Below are 27,448 nucleotides of genomic sequence, written 5' to 3' on the forward strand. Positions count from 1 at the left end.
GATCTGGGTTTCCTTCACCGTGAACTTCAATAAGCACTAAACATGGCTGCTTATAGACACCTGTGTTGTATTATGACATGCACTGTCCTGATTTTGCCCTAACGATGCCTGTAAAAACAGGTGATGTCAGCCAGTTGTTTTAAAAAAAAATAATAAGATATATATATATATATATGTATGTTTACCGGTGCATAACGATCATTAGACAAACGAACGACCAGATCATGTGCTATCAAATATTCCCTCGAGATAATAAAAAAAATTAGGACAGGTGTCAATAGTGAAGCTTCTTAGTAAAAATTATTCTAAAAAATAAATAACCATTTATTAAATCCCCTAATAGATGTATGGCATCTCCCCTGAACTTTCCCAACAATAAGACACTTTCATTGTCATGTTAGTGACAGACCACAAACCCAGCTTTTTAATTTCATATTCACTGAACTGCTTTGTTTTGCTATCCGTCGAAACTGTCACCAAGACAAATTCCTTGTATGTGTCAGCATACTTTGCAAAATAACTTATTCCGATTCTGATTCTGAAACATGATGGCACATGACCGATTAGTCATGAGGTCAGTCGAGGCTCCGCCCATCCGAAAAAGGGCTAGCGCTGATAGGATGGCGCATTGAGTCGCTTTGATCTGATTGGCTGCTACGCATCCGTCCGCATCGCACAGTTTGTAATAAATCGTCGCGTCGCTCCAGCGCAGGCAGCTCGGGGAGCGCGTACAACAACAGGTAGGCGCAAATAAACTACTGGTATCTTTGTTTTATGATAAATCGTAAATTGTCCGTTGTGTATTTGTATAAATACATCAAAAGAAGGTAAAACAATGTATTAATCTATTCGGGGTGAAGCTAAATACTACAATGGCCTGCTGTTGTTATTGTAGCCCTGATATCCTCGTCCTCATGATCATGGGACTCACTGCCTTAACAAAAATCTACCATGGTAAACATAGTTTTCGCCAAAATGCCTAGTTTAGAACACTAGACATTAAAATATAGATGTAGTTACTTGATATTATTCATCACAGAATAAATTAAATAAAATGACATGTCTCATATCGCAACTCCTGTTATTACAATAGTGTGAATTACTGCACAGGAGTACATATTTATTACTGTGGGAACTTTTAGATGGCATACACCAAACATCTTCCATGGTTTAACTTTTAGCACTGTAATTTATCTCTGTCTTACTGTAAACAGACTCTATTTAGGACATCTGATGATATTAAGATAATGCACTCTGTGCGTGGTGCGTGGTGTGTGTGTGTGTGCGTGTGCGCGTGCGCGTGCGCGTGCGCCAGTCAAACTCGCGGGTCAACACAGGTTTATTTGAATGTCTATAAAGAAATATGCAAAAGTAGTATATAAATAATACAATATAGGAGGTTGTCCGTGTATTATTTGTGTACAAATACATGTTTAGGTTTATGTTATTTTGTTTTCCAGAAAGCAATATTTCCTTATAATTACAAAAATATTTGGAAAGTAGTTATACACCCCTTATAGCAACAAATGATGTATTTGTGTGCCAGTACGTTTTGTGCTCTGTCACACTAGACATGCAGATACTTTTGCCATATCAAGGAAGTTTGAAAGCATCCATGGTGTTTGAATTATTTTCCCTCTGCATTCACTGGTACAGTAGACTGCAGAGATGAACCCACAGACAGTGGCAGTTTTCGTCCTGAGCCTGGGGCTGGTAGCGAGCGGTTTTCCCACCGAACAGCCAGAAAATGGGAAACGCTGGGTTGTCCTAGTGGCTGGATCCAATGGCTGGTACAACTACAGACACCAGGTGAGAGGAAAGCTGGTCTTTGAGGAAGTTGATAGGCTTTCCAGACTGATTATCTATTAGTTGTCTTGAAGGGGAAAAAATTAAAATTCTGTCATTTTAGTCCAACTCGTATTGTTGCAGACCTGTATGACTGTCTTCTGTGGAACACAAATGAGCAGAATTTTAGGGACTGACATCCTCCGTCACCATTCATTATATGGAAAAAGCTGCAATGAAAGTGAATGGTGACTGATGCTGTCTTTTTTCAAACGTTTCCTTTTTGTGTTCCATGGGTAAAAAAAATCATACGGGTTTGGAACATCATGAGGGTGAGTAAATGAAGGCAGAATTTTAAGTTTAGGGTGAACTATCCCTTTAACTTTGCTTATCATGGTGTTTTTCTGTGTGTATATAGGCCGACGTCTGCCATGCGTATCAGATTGTCCACAAGAACGGCATCCCTGACGAGCAGATTGTGGTGATGATGTATGATGATCTCGCTACAGATCCGAAGTATGTGTGATTCTTAATCAATCTGGTTAAAGTTAAGTGCTTTAAGATCTGGCCTGATCACCCAAATGTCCTTATTTTGAGTCTTACAAGTGGTGATCCATGACCTGGTTGCTGTGTTGTATTATCACTATTGTAGGTTAAATGCTTTGCCAAAGGGCACATTACACCACATTGTAGAGAATGTACTGTAAGCTGTTTCAGATGAGAAACTGCTGGGTAACACCAATATGAGCTCCTCCTAAGTCAATTTGAAGCTGTATCGTCCAAGAGCACACATGTAAATAAACTAAATGTTCAGCTTTAACACACACACAGCTTAGAGTCTGTTCCTTTTGAGAAGTCACAAGTATCTGATTTAACCACCAGGAGCTGTAAGTGCTCCTAAAGGAAGGATGCAGGAATTGTAACATATCAGTTTCTTTCTGTCATGGCTATAAATGGTGGCATTGTGACAAGAATTAATTATGTATGAAGACAAAATGGTGTCTTGTGTAATGGTTTTATACAAAATTTACACAATTTGATTTGTATATTTGGGTGGGGATGCTTAATTATCATGAACAATTGTCACCATACACAACATATCTTCATAGACTATTATATTTAAGAAAAATATAATTTCTTACAACATTCTTTTGAGTGTAAGGGGAAATATGACCTGGACATTTTGTTGGTGGAATTTCTGAGGGGGGAGGTCAGATTTTAGCCTTCTTTGATATTTTCACTCGTTGCACAATTGTGACGTGTATTGATTTATTGGTGTCTTTATGATTGTATATGTAGGACAGGTGTTCTGACCTTTTGCTCAAACACTTTCAGTACAGATGTTAATATAATTTTGTGTATGTGTTGTCCAGTAACCCAACTCCAGGAGTGATCATAAATCGACCTAATGGAACTGATGTTTACAAAGGAGTGCTGAAGGACTACACCGGTGGTGTGAGTCATTGACCTCTGAATCTGAGATTTGAGCTGGTAAACCACGTATATTTGCAATACGTTCATTAATATTGTGTGTTTGTCATACAGGATGTGACTCCTCAGAATTTCCTGGCCGTGTTGAAAGGTGATGCTGCTAGTATAAAGGGAGGATCTGGAAAAGTGCTGAAAAGGCAAGTTACCGTAACAACAGAGGGGGGTCAGGGGTTGTGAGCATGTCTATTTTGTTGTTTCTGCAAGAGAGGCATTAAAACATTTAAGTTGGAATATAATTTGGCTTTTAGGTTTTTTTCCCCCAGTTACTGTAATCTGTTTGTCTCTCTATCTCTGTTTGTGCTTGCTGAGTCAGATATGCAGTAAAACCAGTCTTGTGATGTACTGTCCTGTCTCAATATTTTTTTTCTCTGTGGTTCTTCCTCCTGGCAGTGGTCCAAATGATCATGTGTTTGTGTATTTCACTGATCACGGTGCCCCAGGTCTGCTGGCCTTCCCTAATGATGACGTAAGCACTGTTAACTTCCTTTGGTCATTTTAGCTGTGTCAGATACTTTTGAGCTCGTCTTGAACACTACACACTTCTATAATATGTTTTTATAAATGATATACAATGGGTTCCAAATTTCTAAGATCACCAGTGAAAATGATAATCTCCAGGTTTAAATAAATGATAATAAAAAAAAAAGATTAAAGATACTAATTTAAATTTTGAAACCTTTAAAAAAAAAAAAAGTTTAATTTCCAGGTTCAGATAGATATACATATATTTATGATTTTGAAACGTTTAAAACAAAAAAGGTTACATTTCAAGGATATATATATATATATATATATATGTATGTGTGTTTTTTTTTTTTTGTTTTTTTTTATTTATTTTTATTTTAAAACAAAAACAAATAATTTCCAGGTTTTAATAAAAACACAGATTTTCAGTGTGGACTTTTGGACCCTACAGTAGATACAATATCTTAAGCATCCTCAATTAACTTTTTCACCAAACCCAGTACTGTTTTTCTTACTCGTGAGAGAGTTTTTAATTTTGTGTCTTAAATGTTTTTTTTATCAATACTGACAGCAGTTAGTCAGCTGACATTAAAGAATATAACAAATTAACTCCTACATTTAATGGTGCTACATCAACAACATTTTCAGTAAATGTGACCAGTGCAGTTGGGGAGAGTTATTCCTTCTCTATAAATGACATGTGATGATGAGTTGATGGGAATTTTGTAAAATTAATTTTGCTGTCGTCTCTAAAGAAACTTGACGTAAATTTGTATCTGTTTCTCTTTTTCAGCTTAATGTAGATGACCTGATGAACACCATCAAGTACATGCATACAAACAATAAATACAAGAAGGTGACTGTTACTACTTGTGTTATTTTTGGGAATTGTTAACCCCCAAAAAATGTATCAAAGTCATAATTACCCTCATGATGTTTCATTCACATATAATTACATTTCTTTTGTGGAATGCAAAATGAACCGTTCTTTTCCATACAATGAAAGTGGATGGTGACTTATGCTGCTAGTCCATAAAAAGGACAACAAAATAACCCCATAAAAGTATTATGAAGTAGTCTCCAAGTCTTTTGAAGCAATTCACTTTAGTCAGAGCTTTGTGTGAATTACAGACCAAATTAAGCTATTATTCATTGATAATCTTCACCTCTGTCAGAGCTCTCAAATTATATTGGGTGAACCATTTCTTAAATGGCTATTCATCAGTTTGGTTGTACTATAAATCTACTACCAACAAGAACCCCAGTACATATAATTTTATAATCCAATTTTTATTAAATCCGTTTTTTGGCTCACACAGATGGTGCTTTATATTGAAGCCTGCGAATCTGGCTCCATGATGAAACCTCTGCCTGTTGACATTGACGGTAAGTTTCTCTGACATCACACACACACTGTGTGTAAATCATACACCACAAATAATGTATGTTTTCTCTGTTTCTTAGTCTATGCCACAACTGCTGCCAACCCTGATGAGTCCTCGTATGCCTGTTACTATGATGAGGCCAGAGACACCTACCTGGGAGACTGGTACAGCGTCAACTGGATGGAAGACTCGGACGTGGTTAGAATACATACATTTGACAGAGAACTTGTACCTTGTTTACACACACACACACACACACACATTTATCAAGAAAAACAGAAGAGAGGATCATTTATTCAGTATGAACAGTCTGATCACCATCGGAGGAAGGTGTCCAATGACACTGTTATCCTGAAAACAGTAGGAGCTGGTGTATCGCATACTTTTTATAATATGGTGTTGTGTGTTTTTCTATAGGAGGATCTGAGAAAAGAGACTTTAGCCAAACAGTTTAAGATCGTAAAGGCCAAAACCAACACTAGCCATGTGATGCAGTATGGAAACAAGGTAATGCACCGAGACAGTGTCTGACAGGTGAAGGACATTCAGTAAAGAATGAAAAGCGAGGTCTAAAGTTAACATACACCAAGTGCCAAATGCAAGTAAAAAAATTGCTTTGGCCAGTCACAATATTGTGAACAGGAACATAATATATCAAGTCAAAGCTTTGGAATGATAATCTGACCATTGCTCTTGTAAGTGATGTGTGCATTACATATAATAAAGAAAACATCAGTGACCTGTTGCAACAAAAAAAACTCCATGTGGTTACAGACATGTGAAATATTCCTTGCATTAAAGCCACCAAAGCAAAAATATGAGGATCAAAATCTTGTTGGGTGTTCAATTGTTTGACAGGTGCAGTTTTACAGAGAGGTTCACAAATGATGCTATGAGCTATGAAACAATGGCATCAAAATAGATATTTTAATAAAATAATGCAAACTATAGTTACATTTTCTCAATTCCCATAATTTTTTTCCCCCTTTTTCACCCAATTTGTAATTGCCAATTCCCAATGAACTTTTAAGTCCTCGTGGTGGCGTAGTGAGACTCCTCAATCCGGGTGGCGGAGGACGAATCCCAGTTTTCTCCGTGTCTGAGACATCAACCTGCACACCTTATGTGGCTTGTTGAACGCATTACCACAGAGATATAGTGCATGTGGAGGCTTCACGCTATTCTCCGCAGCATCCACGCTCAACTCGCAACATGCCCCACTGAGAGCGAACCACATTATAGCGTTATTAGTCACTCCAGCCAGGGTTTCGAACTAGCGAACTCCAGGGGTGGTTGCCAGCGTCTTCACCACTGAGCTACCCAGGCCCCCATGACAGTTAATTATTAAATGTATTTATAATTATTTTATCATTATATTTATTTACTTAATTTATTGTTCATTTCAAAATAAATAAAAAAAATGTAATCACATTTACTACAAATGTCCTGTCCGCATGGCCTTTATTCATTTTTTGAGACCCTAAATTGTAGCCGTAACTGTGAGAATTTGCACTGTGGAATCCTGGATATATCTTTGTTCTATTGCAACATAATGAAAGGTTTAATCTATATGCATTGCTGTGAGGAGTTTCCATTACAATGATGTATATTTTGTCACTTTAGTGAAGAATTTTCTGCTAAAGCCAAAAGCTCAAATGCTGTTCTGTGGATTGTCTGCATCGCCTGCCATATTAAATCATTTTGTGTGGTTGTTCATATTTCAGACGCTGTCCCACATGAGGGTGAATGCGTTCCAGGGTAACTCAAAGGGTCTTAAGGCAGCTGAGCCTGTGTCTTTGCCTCTGGTTACTGAACATGACCTTATGAGCAGCCCTGATGTGCCTCTTGCAATCATGAAGAGAAAACTCATGAAGACCAATGACATCTATGCTGCTCACCAGCACCTGCAGGAGATCAATACACATATGCAGGTTTGAGACATTTACCAGATTAAAAGGCTCATATCATGAAATCACTATTTTCACCCTCTCTCTGACCAGAATTAAATGGAGAGATCACCCAAAAAGAAAAATTCTTAATTTGCTCACCCTCATGCCACCCCAGATGTAAATGACTTTCTTCTGCTGAACACAATTTTTGTTTTAGAAGAATATCTCCACTCTGTAGGTCCATGCAATGCAATTGAATGCTGACCAGACATTTCAAGCTTCAGAAATGGCATAAAGGCAGCATAAAAGTAATTCATATTGACTAAATATAAATATATTAAAGTCAACGCCATTCTTGGCCCATTTTACGTATTTCCGAGTGAATCTTTATACTTGATGAGAACAAAATGGAGAGTGGGACTTAATTTCATCTGATGGAAATTGATTTGATCATGAAAAGGGGGCATTACCTACCAGAATGGAGCTTTGTGATTGAGGAGAGGGGTTTTGTAAGTAAGAGGGAATTCTGATGTTGGTTGAGCTAATTGTTACATTTTGATAAAAGATTATGAAGACCTTTTTTATTTATTTATTATAACACTGGTGTATGCATGACCAGGAACATGCATTCATGGTCATTTTTTTTTCATGCTGATGCATGCAGTGTCCTAGTATTGTTCACAATCTTATGATGATGATTGTGCGTGTGTGTGTAGGTGCGGGAGCTGCTTGCTAACACTATGCGTAAGATTGTGGAGCATGTGGTGCAGGAAAAAGAAGAAGTGAAAGATTATCTGGAGGGACGTGAAGATCTGACACAGTATGACTGTTATAAAACCGCCGTCAACCACTACAAGCAACACTGCTTCAACTGGCACCAGCAGGAGGTATGACCAGTCAAACAGGGGTTCGGTTTAATCTTCATGATTTAGGAAAGGGGCCATATACACCATAATATAAGTGCGCACAACTAGGGCAAACATCAATGTTACAAACCCATAACCCTAAGTATTAAACTTTGCATATAACTCATTCTGTATTGTTTGTGCTACAAACATTTGCAGCTTGTTGAGGAGAGGTGTGCAGTTACATTTGTAAGCGATCAGACTTTTTTTGCCTGTCATTCAATAAAATGGATGACAAAAATCCCATAGACTTACAATATAGGAATGAACCACCACCTGAGCCATAGCTAGGGATTGGAATGTCATATTAAAAACTTGGTGTTGGGGTTAAAATCCACTGTGAACAACATAGCAACCACATAGCAATGCCCTGACAACCCCCACACTACATCCTTTTATCGGCATGTGTTGTAGGGCAAGCTCTTGTAGGAAATGTAGGAAAATCTAATGCGTGTGTGCGTTTTCTTCTCTCTGTTGCAGTATGAATATGCTCTAAGACACCTGTATGCTTTAGTCAACCTGTGTGAGGGAGGATACCAGGCCCACAGGTAAAAAATCCTGCTTGTCTTTTTCATCTCTTTTCTCTTTAAACCATTTGTTACAATTAAGGAAATGAATCTCTTGTGAACTGTATTTCTATTATAAAATGTCGCCCCCAGCAGTTGCTCGTAATAAAGTTATTTTTTGGGGTGTGAATAAAAGGGCAAATCCGATTTAATTTTTTGTGTTCTTGAAATCAACCCTGTAATTTCTATCCATTCTCACAGAATCACAGCAGCAATGGACCACGTGTGTTACTTCAGAAAGTAGAAACGTGAACATAAGCCAATATGGGGCTGTGGATGAACTACTTTGCACAAAAGAATCTCACAGTGGGAGAAATCTGTATAACACTGCAGTGTCATGCTAGACTTTGTTCTGATCTTTTTTTAAATGTGTTTTTATGAGGAACGTTTTTTAAATTTTGTGTGAAATGTTTTACTTTGGTTTTATTTTTGTTTTAAAGAAAGAAGCAGTAAGAGCTGCCCAGAGACTCCTGACAAACTAGTTAAGTTGTTAACATTTTGTTTTCTGATTATTTTGAAATGCCCAATCAACAAGAGACAAACAGAATTTTGGCTGGGCAGTAAGTTTCTAGAATGGCATGACAAACATTTGCATGGCATATTTTTTGCATTTAAAATTATTAAAGATTTCTGGAGAGTTTGGAAACCAAAGAACTTCAATGTTCAGTCAATGAATGAGGTTTGATTCTTCGAAATGGAGAATAAATGCTGTTAATAAAATTAACTACATTTCATTTAACACAAACACTAGCTTAAATTTTTACTGCACGTTTTTGATAGTGCTGTCATAAATTGTATTTTTTTTTTTACTTTGCTTAGTTAACAAGCAGATAAACAATGGCAATGCCCAATTTCACTGCATTAATAAAAACAAAAAAACTTTGATATATTAACTAAATATGTACACATCAACCTAATCTAACTACTTTAAACCTGTGGTCGTACTTAACAAGAAAAGTCTTAAATAACTGAGATCACCTTTCAAAAACGGCTGCAGGTCAGGCATCTAATAAGCAGGTTTGTTCTGCGTAATGGGTGGTACGTCAGGCGGGGTTATTATGTCGAGTGCTCTTTATTTAGAGAAAATTGAGGACTTGATGCTTTGATTTAAAGGGAGTGTAATGTGTGCGTGTTTAATGGATTTACAGCTCTGTAGGGAAAGTAGGCTTGGGACATGGGCTAAACTTCTGTGAAACAATACTCCACTGGAAACTGTCTTCCTGTCAATGTGTAATCTGTTAAGTACTGAGTTGTACTTGATTAAGATAAATAATAAAATTGAATTGAATTTGCGACTGCATTTATTTTCATTTCAGTCCAAGTTATATCTTTATTCTGTTGACAAATGAAAGGAATCTTCCGGGTTCAATACAAGTTAAGCTCAATCAACATCATTTGTGGCATAATGTCGATTACCACAAAAACTTGTGGTAATCAACTTACCCCTCCTATAAAAATAGCAAAAATCTGGGTTTGAGTGTGGCACTTACAATGTAAGTGAATGGGGCTAGTTTTTGGAGGGTTTAAAGACAGAAATGTGAAGTTCTAATTTTATCAAATAATTTGCATTAATTATTTTGTAAAAAAAAAAAAAAAAAGATACCTGTATTATTTTAGCTGTAAAGTTGTTTAAATTGTCATATTTACAGTATTTTTTAGGGTTTGTTGACATTACATCGTCATGGCAATGAAGTTGTAAAATTGGCTATAACTTTACACAGAAAAGGTTTGTCAGCGATTAAAATTTTTACACACGTTTATGTCTAGTGGTTATACTTTTGAAACCGTGAGTAAGCCTATATTAACATTTATTGATGGCCCCATTCACTTCCATTGTTAGTGTCTCGGTGGAACAAAGATTTTTGCTATTTTTAGATAAAAGCAGGGGCAAGTCAAATATTTTTTTGTTTGTTGTTGTAATCAATTGTATGCCGCAAATGCTGTCGATCAAGCTTAACTTGTATTGAACCCATAATATTGCTTTAGCAGATTATCTCTATCATAAACCACTCAGTAGTAGTGGGGAATATTGGCAAAGAGACATATTCCGAAAGCATTTGCTCCTAAATACGAATCTGTCTTTGATATCAGAGCTGATTTTATATATAACAAATGTTCATGCTACCATTTGATCATATTCTGGCTTAGACGCTTTTCAATCCTAATTAGGGGTTCAAGCCTGAAGTGCTAGAAACCTATTGTTTTTGCTAGGAATTTTATTATTATTATATTCGACTCGAGCTAGCTACGGTATGCGAAAACAGTGTGGCCAATTTTACGTAAATGGCTATAACTCGAAGGAAATTAGATATCTTCACCAAACTTGCGTGCTTATTTAAGAGCTCGATCCTTGGTCGCCCAGAAAAGTTGGCGCGATTTTTGCACATGGTGGCGCTATAATACCCAAAAAAAAACATGAAATTGTCAGTAACTACGTAACCATTAGTCCGCAGGCAGTAGTAGGCTTGTTTGAGATGAGCAAAATCTGCGCAGAACCGATCACCGGTGATCAGCGCGTAATGCATGCCGGTTAGAAATGTGTCCGAGAGCAGTCCGCCTTGCTCTGATGTCATGCTGACGTATGTCAAAAAACACTCGCGAGCGCAAGGCGCACGTGTCGGATTCTGCAGTCGCGCGCAGTTGCTCTCCACCGACTGCGCTGATCAAAAGCATGATGGGAAACGACTTGCTGACGACACAACTTAATGCTCATTGGCTGCGATTGTCAGCTGATATTTTTTTCCCTTAATTCTAAGAAGTCCATTACCTATAGCCTAATACTATTTACTTTTTCTATAGTACTTTATTAGTAATTAGTACATGTGCTTTATTTATCCTTTTATTTTTATTTTCTTGGTTTTAAGTCCTGTTTGTTGTAATTTTCTCTTTATTGTATTGTATGCTTGTTAATTTTGTACATTGACATTTTTGTACCACATTATTCCATTAAATAAATTAGTCAATCCATCAATACATGCATACATACATCTAATGTGACGGTTTTACAATTAGGCCTCATGTTTGTGTGTTTTTATCTGATATCTTTATCTGGGTATGTCTTATTCCTGGAGTGCAGTAAACCCACACATGCATGCTAATTTCTTAATTTAGAATGTGTTTTTGTTTCATATTATTTTTGAATAATAATTTGCTGTACACACTTTTCCTAATCATTAAACATGAAATTCAAACTTACATTAAGGTGACAAACAATTGTGTAATATATTGATATAGAATATTTTTCATGTAAAAGGGATAGTTCACCCAAATATTTTTTTTTCTTTGGGTAAACTATCCCTTAAGTAGGATACACATCATTAGGTTAATCAGCTGTGCCATATCCCACTCTGAAATGTTTAACCCATAATTAGGGATAACAATGTAAACAGCATCTGTATGCTCAACATTTCTCATTATGGCTTTGATTATAAGAGGCACCCACAAAGTTAACAATTGTAGCAAGATGGAGAATGTGTTATTAACACTATCAGACTCCCAGGGAGCAATAACATTAACAGTAAGCAAAGAAATTGCTGAGACAATAAAGAATGGTGAGGAAAAAAAAATAAAAAATTTGGATGCTTGATGATGGAATTAATTTTATTTTATTGATTTAAATTCCTTTTTACAGATAAAAAAATATGCAGCATATATAATGCAACAAGTGAGAAATGCAGAACAGAAACAAGGTAAGGCATTTTAAGTAATGAGCACTGTTCACTTTCGGTGATTCTCCTCATCATAACCATCTTCGTGTAAAAACAGTGGTATTTCAATTGCATCCACTTCGTCTGCGATAAAGAACGCGAACGCGATCTCTTCCATTGCTGACGTTTGCAGTCCACAACACAGCGAGATTCAGGAAGTGTCCGGCTTGCCTGCACTTTTTTCACTCCTCCCCTCACTGCAGCCGCCTACTCTCACCTACATTTCAGGCGAGTCAAGGCGCATCTCAAACAAGCCTAGTGTCTTTGTCCAAGGTACCGTGACTGTCTATGAGGACATTGGCGTATCTAAAAAAACATGGCCGCCATCGGCCAATGAAGTTTGAGCAAAACTCGGCGCTTGTTTGACTCCTGTCACCAATAGTATCCAGCTGCAGACCCGCAGCACCACCAGTTTCAGAACCCCAGTTTCAGAACACCAGCGCCAGAACCTGAAGTGAGGGGCGGAGCTTACGTTCGAAACCGAGTAGCGCCACCTAACGTTTTGGAGAGTACTTTGCTTTTATTACAAACGAAACACCATACTTTATACGTATGTTATAATGATTCTTTAAGGTACAGTACAATAAGCACTTTAAAACATTGATCTTGTGTAATATAATTGTATATAGTTATCCGTTTCATTGTATTATGAGAGTTACTTCCTGATCATGATGGTGAAAAAAAATGCTTGAAACTTATGGGCATTTTATATAAAATATACTTTATTTCACAAGAACATGTGCAGCATGCATTTTTCTTTATGTAAAATAAAACATGTCAAAAAACTAAAAAAAGAGAGAAGATTCAGCATAATTTTAAAAGAAACAATAAAAATATATACAACAAATGACCAATTCAGCCCTAGGCTCATTTTATCATGACAATCCTGTATAAATTAAACTTAAAATGTATCAAATGAGGAATTCACTCTCAGGCCCATTTTGTCCTTACATTCTTGCTAAAATAACTCCATGTCATCCCTGAACACAAAATGAAATAGAAAGGGCTCACTGGAAGCTTCTGACTGTTCCAGGAGATTGTTGCAGGCCTTTTCCTTGTGGTCTTCATTCATTTGAAATGTCTCTACAAGAGATGAAAGCACCACACAATAATCTCAACATAAAAAAACCCATCAACTATAAGGCATTAACTCACAAACAATGCATATAACAGAGGAACGTGGAACAAACACTTTAACACCTTCACAAGATGTCTTCAAAACTTTTAATACAGTAAAGTATGACAACATATTCAAGCTTCATTAAGATGATAAAGTTATGCACAAATTAAATATTTAGCAGATAAACGCTGAACTTAATATAGGCCTATGCGATAATTTTTCACCACATGATGTCAAAAACGTTAGACAACGTTACACAACTCACCGTGCTCTCCGCCATGCTTGTCTCATTGTCAGTAACTCCGCCCCTCACTTCAGGTTCTGGCGCTGGGGTTCTGAAACTGGTGGTGCTGCGGGTCTGCAGCTGGATATGTCTCCCTGGCTCTAAAGACGTCTGTCAGAAATTTGAAAGAAATCGGACACAGTGTGGCGCTAACGAGTTTTATGACTCATATCACGGTGACTTTCATAGACACAGATCTCCTCATTCTGAACAACTTTGCCTCAAGAAGCACTGCTGTCAATCAAATTTTTAATTAAATATTCACGATTATGTAAAAACATACTTTTGCGAACTAGTCTTAGGGTTTTAGCTCAAACTCAATAAAACGAATGCAGTACAATTCTCTGAACTCTCTGGGTTAATAGTTATCCAAAAAATGTGGAACTTTACAGTATATTTTTGGATGGCTATAACAGGGTAATTTGAAAATGAGCATGGCAAAATATACTCAAAAGCTTATAAATCCTAAACGAAAAGTCAAATCTTCATGAAAGTAGATGAGCACATGCGACATATAATTCTAAAGAGGCATACAGACGTTTATGGAGATTGGACAATAGTTGACTCTACAACTGTTATAAAGCTTTAAAAACATATATTTCCATAGTAAATAGCCTGTATTTGTTGTACAGCTGGGTTCAAAGTCTATTTGCCCTATGATCTAGGTGGTTGCATGCTTGCTAAATAAAACAATACTTTTTACATATATGCTTAAAGGCCTTAAACCGCTTGAAACCCGTTAATTGCTGCTTGCAGCTATATTTCTACTTGTTGTTGCAGAGCTGTTAAAACAGGTGAAGTGTCAGGAGTTACATAATAACATGTACTGGTAAAGCAAAAACAAAAGCAAATGAGTCTCTATTTTACCAGTTGTTCTGCATACCCTACATGTTCTTATCAGAAAACAATCCTTCAAATTTAGGCTGTAGAAAGCCATGCCTTACTTACGTAATATCTTGTACAGTCATTGTTTGATTTTTGCTTTCTTTGCCTGGTTACGCAAGAATGAGATGTATCCAATTGTAATATAACATGTTCCCCTCTAACCTGTACAACTGATGTGGCTGAAAGAAAATAAGAAACATAAACTTCAGTTCTGTTTAAACTCCATATGTCTGATTCAGCTGAAGTTGTGTTCCAGTGTGTTCAGGTCTGAAGATCATGTTCAGCAACCATGGAAAACCCAAGGTAAGATTGGCCCAACACACAGGCTATGGTCTCTAATTCATTTTATAATTTATGCTCCACTACCATTAAAATAATAGGCTTGAGGGGAAACAACACTTTACTTTTAATGGCTCTCATTGATTGGCAACCTTGTTGTTTTATGATGGACTGCAAATCAGTCAAATCATGTTATCAGGTGTTGAAATTCTACAGCATTTGTGATATGTGTAATTCAACACAACATGCAATGTTTGTTATCAACGTGCATTTGGAGACATGTAGTGATGGCCATGTGTGTTGGTTATCATTGACAGTTTTTAACATTTTCAGCCAGATTGGACAATGTTCTAAAAAATATTGTTGATGCATTTTATCTTATTTGTCCTAACCAAATTTTACACTTAAAGTGTGGGACAAATAGTGGAAATATTGGGTGGTTTCCTATAATCACTATTGGGTATTATTTGTTACTTGTTACTGTAAAATAATTACTTTTTAGTCAGAAAATTAGCATAATGCATTACATTTTAAATTATTGTAATCAGGTTATAGTTACAGATTTTGTTAAAAGTAAAGTTCATTATAGGGTTATGCTTAATTGTAATATATTATTTGTGTAGAATACATGAATTATGGCCCCATAACGAGTCACTGTGAAGAAGAAATCTGAGTGCTGACTGTATGACTTGTGTAACAATGAACAAGAAAGAAAAATAGACATTATTTTGAATTTATTGAGCAGGAAAGTGTTTTAGAAAGTAACTTGAAAGTAAAGTAATTAGTAATGTGATTACTTTCTCAATTAATTAATTAGTCACATAATCTGATTACAGTTTTAAAGAAATAATTAGTTATTTGCAGTGGATTGCTTTTTTTTTAGTAACTTACCCAACACTGCCCATAATGCAACAGAAATATGCATGTAGGAGCTGGATCTATCCATCCTGATGCACAAGTTAACGATTTAAGAGGAACAAATTAGGTACAATTTTGCCTGTGCATGTATGCCAATCACAAAGCAGCATGTTTCACAGCAGGAAATTTGACTCATAAGTACAGCGGTTTCCACAAGATCACAATGTTCATTATGATGGGATTATGCTGATACATGCAAATCCTTAATCATGAATGTGATTGGGGTGGGAATGACAACATGATCTTTAGATTTATGACGTTAATGCTAATAGCTGCAATAGTAATGTTTATTAATTTATTGTCTAAAAAAACTGGAATTAATCCTGGACATTTTGTCTTCATGTTGTCTTTCTGAGACCAGAAAACAGTGTATAAAAGATATACTGTATATAGTCCATGCCAGCTTCATTAAAGCAAAAGGGGTACAAACTGGATACTAAGAAATTCAGAAATTTATGTTCAGTTCAACTTTTCCCTTAAATTATAAAGGCTGATAATATAATTTATGATTAACTATTTAAAAAAAAATAAAAAAATAAAAGAAATATATATATATATAGTATACTGTATAGAGTTGTAATATAATTGTAAATATTACATGTACATTTTACAGCAGGGTGCAATATATATATATATATATATACACTGGTGGCCAAAAGTGTGGAATATTGTACAGATTTTACTCTTATGGAAAGAAATTGGTGCTTTTATTCACCAAAGTGGCATTCAACTGATCACAATGGGAAGTCAGGACATTAATAACGTGAAACATTATCAAACTTCTATAAAACAAAAAGTTCTAAAAAATCCTCCACGTGCAGCAATTACAGCTTTGCAGATCCTTGGCATTCTAGCTGTCAGTTTGTCCAGATACTCAGGTGACATTTTACCCCACACTTCCTGTAACACTTGCCATAGATGTGGCTATCTTGTCAGGCACTTTTCACGCACCTTACAGTCTAGCTAATCCCATAAAATCTCAATGGGGTTAATATCCTTAACACTCTTTTCCAATTATCTGTTGTCCAATGCCTTTGTTTCTTTGCCCACTTTAACCTTTTTTTTTTAATTTATGTTCCAAAAATGGCTTTTTCTTTGCAATTCTTCCCATAAGGCTTCTCCTGAGTCTTCTCTTTACTGTTGTACATGAAACTGGTGTTGAGCAGGTAGAATTCAATGAAGCTGTCAGCTGAGAACATGTGAGGCTTCTATTTCTCAAACTAGAGTCTCTGATGTACTTATCCTCTAGTTTAGTTGTACATCTGGCCTTCCACATCTCTCTCTGCCTTGTTAGAGTCAGTTGTCCTTTGTCTTTGAAGACTGTAGTGTACACCTTTGTATGAAATCTTCAGCTTTTTGGCAATTTCAAGCATTGTAAAGCCTTCATTCCTCAAAACAATGATTGACTGATGAGTTTCTAGAGCAAGCTGCATTCTGTGGCAACACTAAAACAAACACAGACAATGTTAATCTTCATTTAACAAGCCAAATAGCTTTCAACTGTGTTTGACATAATGCAATTGATGTTCTAGTACCAAATGATCAATTTAGCATGATTATTCAAGGATAAGGTGTTGGAGTGATGGCTGCTGGAAATGGGGCCTGTCTTGATTTGATCAAAAATGACTTTTTTTTCAAATAGTGATGGTGCTGGATTTTACATTATTAATGTCCTGACTATATTTTGTGATCAGTTGAATGACACTTTGGTGAATTAAAGTACCAATTTCCTTCCGGAACAGCGAAATCTGTACATTACCAAACTTATGGCCGCCAGTGTGTGTGTTATTTTTTTAAATTGCAAATTGCATTTTCTCAGACTTTGAACCTTGCTGTAAAATTTACATGTAATATTTACTCTTTTTGCAAACCAGTAGCCTATTGTTATTTAAGCTAAAATGCATTGCAGATCTGCTGTTTAATTTGCTGGTGATATTGTTAATACCTGTTGTTGGGTTCGAGTCCACCTTAGTCAAGTCCGAGTCAAGTCCGAGACTTTAAACAATCGAGTCTTGAGTCCAAAATGGTCCGAGTCGGACTAAAGACCTGAGTCCGAAAGGCTCGATTCCTAGTCAAGTTTGAGTAAAAATGCATCTGAGTCTGTAACAAGTCGAAGTACATTAAAATGTTTTAAATTCACAAATCATATGTCCTGGATGACTAAGCATCTCCATAGCAATACATCCTGTTAAGTCAGTAATGACATTTAAATCAGTCACCCACACCCTTAAATCAGTGCATTATGTAATCATTTCTACAGGATGTGTGTGTGTGTGTGTGTGTGTGTGTGTATCTCCGTGTGTGTGTGTATCTCCGCGTGTGTGTGTGTCTCCGTGTGTGTGCGTGTGTGTGTGTGTGTGTGTGTGTGTGTGTGTGTGTGTCCTTGTCCATGGGGTGTCGCCACTGAGCAGTCATGGATCTGAAAGTGTTTGGAAACTCCCTTCTAATTCTCACCTGAAACATCTCTTCAGGATTAGGCAGCAAAGAGGAACAACTGAGTCCCAGAGTAGTGCACAGTCTTTAAAGGCTGTTCTGGCTGGTCTCTGAATGTTCAGAATCCTGCTCTATGTGGAGAAAGAGTTTTCCAAGAAAACTGGAATGTTGCGGAAATGTCTCACCTGAACTTTCCAGACGAGATTCACACGGACTGTCCGATGTAAACGGATTTTACCGCGCCGAACAAGGAAACCGAGGGATCCGAAAGTTAAAGAGGTAACACCCCTTATGGCATCGTTTTTACTACTTTATTTTTTTACTTTTGAAAAATTGTGCAATGCATCTAAAATTGTGCAATGCATCTAAATAAATACTTATATAAATAATAATTCTAGATCTATATATATATATATATATAAGTAAAGGAACGCGTTCTGGGGATATGTGCGTAGTTTTGGAGAGATTGGAGTCTTTTTCGCACAGGCGCAGTTCCTAGACGCTTCACCTTGAGTGGGTTTGAATATTAACCTGAAACAAATAGGAGACTTGCAGGGTTTGGATTAGTGGGAGTGAGGGGTTTGGAGACAGAACGACTCCTCCAGTGCTAATGTGCATGGTAACTTCTTGATAATGGGTAACTTGTGGGAGTGTGAGAGAGGGAAGGGGAAAATGAGTGAGAGAGAATGAAAGGGAGATTGTAGGTATTGTTGATTTTTGGGTGTGTCGCTGTACCCGTCAGGCTGCCGTGCATGGGCTTGTTTCTGTAGAGATTCCAGATCAGTTGCGCAAGTGTGCGCAGAAGAAGGAGGTGTGTGTTTTTTGTGTGTGTGTGTGTGTGTGTGTGTGTGTGTGTGTGTGTGTGTGTGTGTGTGTGTGTGTGTTTCTTGAAGTAAAAGAAGCCCTCTGCACTAAACTATAGGAAATAAAGTGATTGACTGATTTAATTGAACGTTCATTTAGTTTCATTCATTCATTGGCATTTACATGGTCTAAATCCATCACACTGTTTTGATCTTCATATGGTGTTTTGCACAAATATGGGCAGCCACGTGGTCAAACAAGGTTGGCATGGTGATGAGTTGTTTATAAAAGGTTTGTGTCTCTAGATGGTACCTTGAAAGGATAGTTCACCCAAACAGAAAAAAATGTAATCTCCTATGCTCTTCCTGACCTCTATTACTTTCATGTAATGTTAGCCTCTCAGTCACAAATTCATTTTCATTGTATGGAAAACAGAGAGCAGCAACAGCATTCTTTAAATGACAGAATTTTATTTTTGGGTGAGCTAAACCAAGGTCCCGCATTTGTATATTTTTTTTATCCCTGTCATTCACCTGATGTACCTAATGATATATACCAGTTCCCACATTTCACACTGTTCATTAAATTGCTCCGAAATAATTTTAAGACACTTTTAATTTCACTTCATGTGAGTTGAAGGTTTCATGTTGACTAGGAAGTTTTCCCACACTGCAAAATTTTGTTTTACTGTGTAAATTAAAACTGGTTTTATTTGGCAGTCAGTGTGAGGCAAAGTTACTGACAATGGGCTGGTTTTGCTCCAGGGCACCAGGGTTTTTAGAGTAATCCTCAGTAACCAGGGCTGGATTGGTAATCTGGCAAACCGGACATTTTCCCAGTGGGCCGACACACTTTGGGGCCGATCAGGTGCGGACTGGCCATAGTGAGAACCGGGCTGGCTGCGAAATGGGCCACATTTCTCAACAAATTTTGGGCCAGTTCCTATGTAAAATCCTGTGCCAGTTTTTCTTCCCAGTCCACCCCTGTCAGTAACCATGGTATACAAACCACTTGTCTATCAGCTGGCACCTCAGATCATTAACCACTGGGCTACCACCACCCAGCTGATTGATCAGTGTTTGATCAACAACTGGAAGTGTTTATCACATTGGTGTGTGTTTTGTGGAAGATTAGATTAGCCCAGGGTTTAATTAGTATTAATCTTCAATCTAAAACACATGATTAAATTATGTCTGGTAAGGTCACAACAACCTCACCATCCTAAACAGCACTGTGGCAGCAGTGGAATCATTCAGGTTCCTTGGCTTTACCATCTCTCAGGACCTGAAGTGGGACACTAACATAGACTTGAGGTTGTACTTCCTTTGCCAGCTGAGGAAGTTCAACCTGCCACAGGAGCTGCTAACACAGTTCTTCTCGGCCGACATTGAATCTGTCCTGTATACATCTATAACTGTCTGGTTTGGTTCAGCCGCCAAATCAGACAGAAGGAAACTACAACGGACAGTCTGGACTGCTGAGAGGATTATTGGTGCCCCCCTGCCCACCCTTCAAGACCCTTTTTGGCAAGTGTGTGCTGATATATCTTTAGCTGAAATCGGTGTACGCTGACCGAATTTGAAAACGCTGCCTCCAGAATCTAAAGCGGTAACTGTTTCTGAGCATATAAACAAGTACGCCATACATTTATATACATGAGAGGTCGCCAGAAGCCAGCTGTAAACATAATCATTTTCAGCTGAACAGGGTGTAAAACAGTGAAGATAAATGCTTATTTTATTTAATCTACACCCCACCCAAAACCCAAATCTAACCTTAACCATTTGTAGAGACAAACTGCAATGTTAGGGATAAAAATGCAACATTCTTATCACGCTCATGATTGTTTTTACAAACATGATTACTTCCTCGTATGAATGGGGATTAAACTTTGGTCTCACGTGCTACCAGTTGTGCCACGAGGGAAAGTAATTGTTGTTGAGCCGTTCCAAATATGTCCGATTGGAGATTGGGCCTGTCAGTGAGTGGGCATTCTGTTGCCGATCCTAGGATACCGGAACTTTCGGCGACAGCATGCCGACTTCCTGTGTGATCATGTTGTCCAGAGTGAGGAAATGTGCAGGTAGAATCACTCTGGACCCCACAAACCCTGCCCACTCTCTCTTTGAACTGTTGCCCTCTGGTCTGTGCTACTGAGCACCAGGACATCCAGGAACAAGAACAGTTTTACCCTCAGGCCATTTTTTTTACATTAATAATTAAACTGCCTTCAGGACTCCCCCATAGTGCAATAATGTAAATACATATCTCATGTACATATGTAAATTCATTCATATTTAATTCAATAACTTTACATACCCCTACCTTGCACATATATTACAACTTGCACATGTTCATACGCCATTCTATTTTATATGTCCTATTATTTGTATGTCTATTTTTATTCTACCTTGTTTTATATTCTTTGTCTCACTGTAATGATCTGTCCTATCACCCAAAAAATGTCCTTGTGTACGTGAGAACATTTGGAAATAAAACTCATTCTGATCCTGAAAACAGGCTGATCTGCCATTTATATAATTATATCTGCAATTGACCATTATATAGTCAGTCATGTGAATTGCAAGACTAATTGATAGTGTGACAGTCCCAGTGTGGATGGGGATAGTGTCGTGAGACAGACAATGAAAGTGAGACAGAATTGTAGAATTCAGAATTGTATGGTGAAGAAAGAGTGACACTGATCTGGAATATATGGAGATAAAAGGTTGAGACCGTTCTGGATTGTAAACAGAAAATAGGGTTAGATTTGGATTGTATGTAGCTAAGTAAGACGTGATAAGAGATGACATAAGAGATTATTGAGTGAGAGCTCTGGACTGCATGCAAGTGATAGTGTTAAACAGTTATGGAGATTACAAAAAGAAACCGTTCTGGAGTGAATGGATAATATAGAGTAATACAGTTCTGGATTGTTTCAAGGTGATAAAGTGAGAGTTCTGGATCGTACGAAGATGTTGGAGCGAGAAAGTTCTGCATCGTATGGATATGATCGAGTAGGACTTTTATGGTTCATATGGAGGTAATAGAGTGAGTTAGTTCTGGATTGTATGGAGGTGATGAGTTAGACAGTTATAGATCATAAAATGATGAGAGTTCTGGATCATATGGAGATTGTAGAGTGAGACTTTTATGGATTGTATGGAGGGAATAATGTGTGACTGATCTGGAGTATATTGAGATGATGGAGTGAGACTTTAGAATAGAATTGTGCATGATAGAGAGAGACAGTTCTGGATCACATAGAGGAGATAAAGTGAGGCAATTCTGGATCATATGAAGATGGTGGAGTGAGAGTTGTAGATCGTATATAGGTGAAAAAGTGAGAGAACTGGAGTATATGGACATTATAGAGTGAGACTTAAGGACTTAATTGGGCATGATAGAGAGAGACCGTTCTGGACTGTATGGAGATCATAAAGTCAGACAGTTCTGAATCATACAAAATGATGAAGTGAGAGTTCTAGTTTGTGTGAAGATTAAAAAAGTGAGACAGTTGTGGATTGTATGGTGATGAATGAGTGAGGCAGTTCTGTATTGTATAGTGAATATAGAGTGAGACTGTTCTGGATTCTTTTGACACGATAAAGGGAGACATATGAAGGTCAACAGGTCAGAGAGTTCTGGATTGTAAGGTATGATAGAGTAACAATGTTATGGATCATTTAGTGATGATAGAGTGAAACAGTTCTGGACAATATGGAGAGTATAGTGTAAGACAGTTATGGATACTTTGGAGGTGATGAAGTGAGCCAGATCTGGAGTATATGGAGATCATAGAGAGAAACAGTTCTGAGTTTTATGGATATGATGGAGTCAGACATGGGTTGTATTGGGCATGATAGAGCGAGACAGGTGTGGATCATTGGAGATGATTAAGTGAGGTAGTTATGGATTCTATAAGCATGTAATATAGTTCTAGAGTGTAGGGTATTTCAGGTTAATGAATAAGGTTCTAATGTAGGTGCTGGTGCTGTTCACTGTAAAATGCTTTGTGTTTGGCCCTGAGCAGCTTCATAAAAAACAAAACTTCTGTGATCTGAGGAAATAACAGCCAAGGAAAGTTGGAAAAAAACAGAATGAGAGAAAGAAGACAATGATGGAAGAAGAGGTGGAGCTGGGGGAGGAACCCAAAGATTTATACAATTATCAGTCTTTAGGAATGCTATTCCAGTTCTCAACAGGCTGCTGCATAACCCTGAAACATACACATGCAGGCATGGATTACATGAAAACTTCAGAGGCTATACTTGCAAGAATGAAATGAGACCGCAATCTAATACGATATTCAGCACACCTCTGAAGTTTGGAGATGAAATAATGATTATATTTCATCCTTATAAAATATTCAAATCTCTGTAGTAGATTTATTTCACGTCACACGGATATCTAGTAAAACAACATACCTCAGGTGGTCTTCTCAGATTCGTATGTTTTTTGTCTGTCAGTGTGTTGTGTGTTATTGTGCTAATGTACTGTAATAGTAGCTGTTAGGGAAGGAAGACTCTGCCATCCAGACACAGCTAATGTGCAGTTAGCTTGTCAGCTATCAGCACTTTTCCCCTCTGTCCCTCAACAAGCTGATCCATAGCTCTGGGAGCAACTTAAATGACCCTCAGCCGTTCCCCTCAACACTTACAGAGGAATTTATAGTTTTTCCTAAACCCGAAATTCCTTAGGTTTTGGCGTTGAAAGAGAGGAGGTAGTTCATCCAAAAATGAAAACCCTCTCATTATGTCGTTCCAAATCTGAATGACTTCCTTTCTGGAGTTGTTTAAAAGAATTTTGCCGATGTTCTTCTGTACCCTTAAAGTGAATGATGAATGAGGCTGTTTGTCCCTAACATTCTGCATAACATCTCCTTTTATTTTCAACAGAAGAATTTAATTAATTCTGGTTTGGAACAACATGAGGTTGAAAGGATGTTAATTTTTCTGTAAAATGCCCCTTTAAGTTCTTACAACTCTCTGCGTTTTAGAGACAAACATGGTCCTGTCTGACACAGCTGTGATGTTGCACATAATTGCACATAATTGCCCATGTTATAGCTTATGTGTAACTAACTCAAGATGTATCGCTCATCATGAAATGTCTACTTTCTTAGACTGAAAAGCCCTTCTGCAGTGTGAGAGAATGTGAATTCCAGTCTGTTCCATCCACCTGGTGAGCACCATACCACTAGAATAATCAAACAAACTGCAGTCTAGCGATAAGGCCACCATTGCTCAATTTTGTATGCGTGTGTGTGTGACCATAACCATTGTTTTCCTGGTTCACATCCCTCAGGCTCTTTTCCTCCTAGATTTACCTCCATTTCCTTTAACCCACATGAACACACACATACACACACACACCTTCTCCTGCTTGTTATCATCTCTGCTGCTGTGCGTACAGGTGTGCTAAGCCAGGTTCTCTTGTTCTCACCTTACACAGTTAAAAGGATAGTCCAAAAATGAAAATTGTATAATCACTTACTCAACCTCCAACCCCATATGACGTTTCAAACCCATATGAACTTTGATACACAGAAGGGAAAAACTTAATGAATGCCCCATTGACTGAATTCAGTGCAATGGCAGCAAATTGTGACTCTTTTTTTATGCTTAATAAAGCATAATAAAGCATTCAAAAATTTCATCAAAGTAGTACATGTGACTCATGCATCCTTTAACAAATCTTCTGAAGGCATACAATCTCTTTGTTGTAGTTATCCACTCTATTGATAAAGTATGTAAACAGCACTGAAATCATATATGGTGACCAAACATCATCATTTGTGACATTGCCATATCACAAATTTTAGTTTACTAAACTTAAGCTTTGGTGTGCAGCGAAAGACAAAACTTTGTTGCATATGCATGCATTTATGCTTTGCTGTGTGTACATGTATGAATGAAAGGTATTATGTTTTAGTCACTGAGCGTCATTAAGTTTGGAATGGAATACTGGCGTGGAGCTTACTGCATACAGCGCAGTATACACTGAATGTTTCCTACTATTTTTTTACTAAAACTTTACAGTAAGATTGTGTTTGTTAACATTTGTAAATGCATTAGGTATCATGAACTAACAGTGTTAATTTATGTTCATTTTAATTTATAAAAATACTATCGTTCATTGTTAGTTCATGTTAGTTCATAATGCATTAACAAATGTTAACATATACAACTTTAAATAAATTTGTTGAAATTTATCATTAAATAAGATTAATAAGACCTTTAAAAGTATTGTTCTTTTTTTATTATCTCATTGTACATTCTTAATCCAATTATGTTAATAAAAGGACTTGAAGGCATAGTTTACCCAAAATGTTAAATTCTCTCATCATTTACTCACCTTCATGCCATCCCGGATGTGAATGTATTCTTTCTTCAGTAGAGCACATTTGAAGAAAAATATCTTAGCTCAGTAGGTCATTAAAATGCAAGTGGATGGTGATCTGAACTTTTTGAAGTTCCAAAAATCAGACTGTCAGCATAAACGTCATCCATAAGACTCAACTTGTTAAATTAATGTTTTTTAAAGCAAAATGATCACTATTGGTGTGTAAAAGATCAGTATTTAATTACTTTTAAACTATAAATCATTGCTTCTGGTCAGCAGCAGTATGCACATTCACGAGAGGGTCGGAGTTCATGCGGGATCCCATGTGACCTATCCGCGTTGCGGATGTAATCTCATATTTTTCTCTCGGTTGAGACATCCAGGATGAGCACACAAATGCACCGTTGTGAGTAAACAGATCTAAAACCAACGAAGGTTCTGTACAGCAGTCCTCCTACTCGGTTGTAAACAGCGATGCCCTTCAGGGAGTCGCACGTGCGTCTGTTCTCGTGCGAACATGCCAACGCGATTACGTCACGAGCGCATACTGCTGCTTACCGGAGGCGATGATTTATTGTTAAAAAGTACTTCAATATTGATCTTTTTCTCACCAAAAGAGATCGATTAGCTTTAAAAGACTTTAAATTAGAATTTTTTTAATTTAGAATTTAACTAGTCGTGTAGATGATGTTTATGCTGACTGTCTGTTCTTTTTGGAGCTTCAAAGGTCAGATCATCATCCACTTGCATGTTAAGGACCTGCTAAGATATTATTCTATTTTTCTTAAGATGTGTTCTACTGAAGAAAGAAAGTCATAATCACCTGGGATGGCTTGAGGGTGGGTAAATGATGAGAGAATCTTCATTTTTGGGTGAACTCTTGGCAGATTGATCTAATAATAAAAATTTTTAAAATGGGCAGCATATATTACTTCCGGTTCATTCATCACACTGGAAATGGAAAGTTAATTCAGGCACATTGCTTTGTGGGATATAGTATTCCTTGCAGTGTACTCTGTTGCAAATGACACATTTTAGCAAATGTAGTATGCCATCTGGGCATACCATGCATAGAAAATGAGTGAATTATGCACATATATACAGCACATTCTATATACTTAAGAAATAGTCGTATGAAAGTATGCGATTCTAAACACAGCCAGTGTGTGTTTCTCACCATAATTGGTGTTGGACAGTTGTTACATTATTTGTGTGTGGTTATGCATGTTCTCGTACACGTTTTGAGTTGCTTCTGTGGAAACAGTCTAGTTCTTGCAATGTTTTTTATTTTTGTATTTTTTGGGGAGAGTACAACATTTGAATCCACCCTAAAACTGTTAATGCATGACACAAACACACCGACACACCTTTACACCTGTAGGAACATTTGTGTGTGAGAATTACACCACAGGTAGAACATCCAAACAAAAGTGATCTCTGATGTCATGCAAATGCCTTCCTAACATCTATTATTGCAATTCATTACATTAGGTAACTAAATGCAAATTAATCATTTGCAACTTGCAGAGAACAGCAGTGCTGTCTGTACATGACAGTCTCTGTGATTTTAACTTTAATCCTGGATTAGACTAATGCAATTATTGTGAGGAGTCTGTGAATTTTGTTTTGGCACCTCTGCATGCTGGTTCTACTCTGTTTGTTTCTGTGCATTTCCATGGTGAAGAAGTGAGTCAGCGTGCTGCGATCTGATTGGTCCAGTGACCGGCTGAATTACTAAAAAGAGCTCTAACAAGTGCCGCAATGTAATAACCGGAGAGTCGATTTCCAATGTCATGAATCAGTATATCGTGAACACGAATTCCAGCTCCTTGGTTTTCACGGTGCATTCTGGGAATTTTTAGGGAGCGAACGTTTTGGTGCACAGGAACGATTCTGCGATTGGGACAGCCCTAAAAATGGCCGAATTACTGATCAGTGCCCTGATTACTGAACTAGGGAGCTGATTGAGACACACCCAATGTATATTAATTATCACAACATCTTCTGCAGTTTTCTTATTTTTAACGTTGTGCAAGTGTGAGAGAGCATGTGTATACAGTAGCGGTCTGATGCTTATTGTTTTTAATATTGCTTTAACACACCCTTTCTCAAACTCTCTCTCTCTCTCTGTGTCTGTCTATCTATGTTTCTCTCTATATAGCTATTGGTCTTTCTATCATTACCTCAA

The 27,448-nt window shown here is 37.3% G+C and overlaps 2 protein-coding genes across 2 annotated transcripts in view; both read left to right on the forward strand.

The window, feature by feature from the left end:
• Positions 1-655: 655 nt before the first annotated feature.
• Positions 656-9,778, forward strand: LOC127660742 (legumain-like). The gene is made up of 14 exons (XM_052151138.1): positions 656-740; positions 1,657-1,809; positions 2,204-2,301; positions 3,159-3,240; positions 3,331-3,413; positions 3,667-3,742; positions 4,535-4,597; positions 5,061-5,127; positions 5,206-5,324; positions 5,544-5,633; positions 6,851-7,057; positions 7,732-7,902; positions 8,401-8,468; positions 8,688-9,778. The coding sequence occupies exons 2-14, from the start codon at positions 1,669-1,671 to the stop codon at positions 8,728-8,730; spliced, it is 1,308 nt and encodes a 435-aa protein (XP_052007098.1). The 5' UTR covers positions 656-740; positions 1,657-1,668; the 3' UTR covers positions 8,731-9,778.
• Positions 9,779-17,948: 8,170 nt separating this feature from the next.
• The window catches only part of si:dkey-157l19.2 (uncharacterized protein KIAA1522), a 33,264-nt gene continuing 23,764 nt past the window's right edge, over positions 17,949-27,448 (forward strand). Inside the window, exon 1 of the mRNA XM_052151126.1 lies at positions 17,949-18,390. Coding sequence (XP_052007086.1) covers positions 18,245-18,390 — 146 coding nt within the window. The 5' untranslated portion in view covers positions 17,949-18,244. The remainder of the gene's footprint in view (positions 18,391-27,448) is intronic.

This window comes from Xyrauchen texanus, chromosome 20, assembly GCF_025860055.1.
Source record: "Xyrauchen texanus isolate HMW12.3.18 chromosome 20, RBS_HiC_50CHRs, whole genome shotgun sequence".
Classification (NCBI taxonomy): domain Eukaryota; kingdom Metazoa; phylum Chordata; class Actinopteri; order Cypriniformes; family Catostomidae; genus Xyrauchen; species Xyrauchen texanus.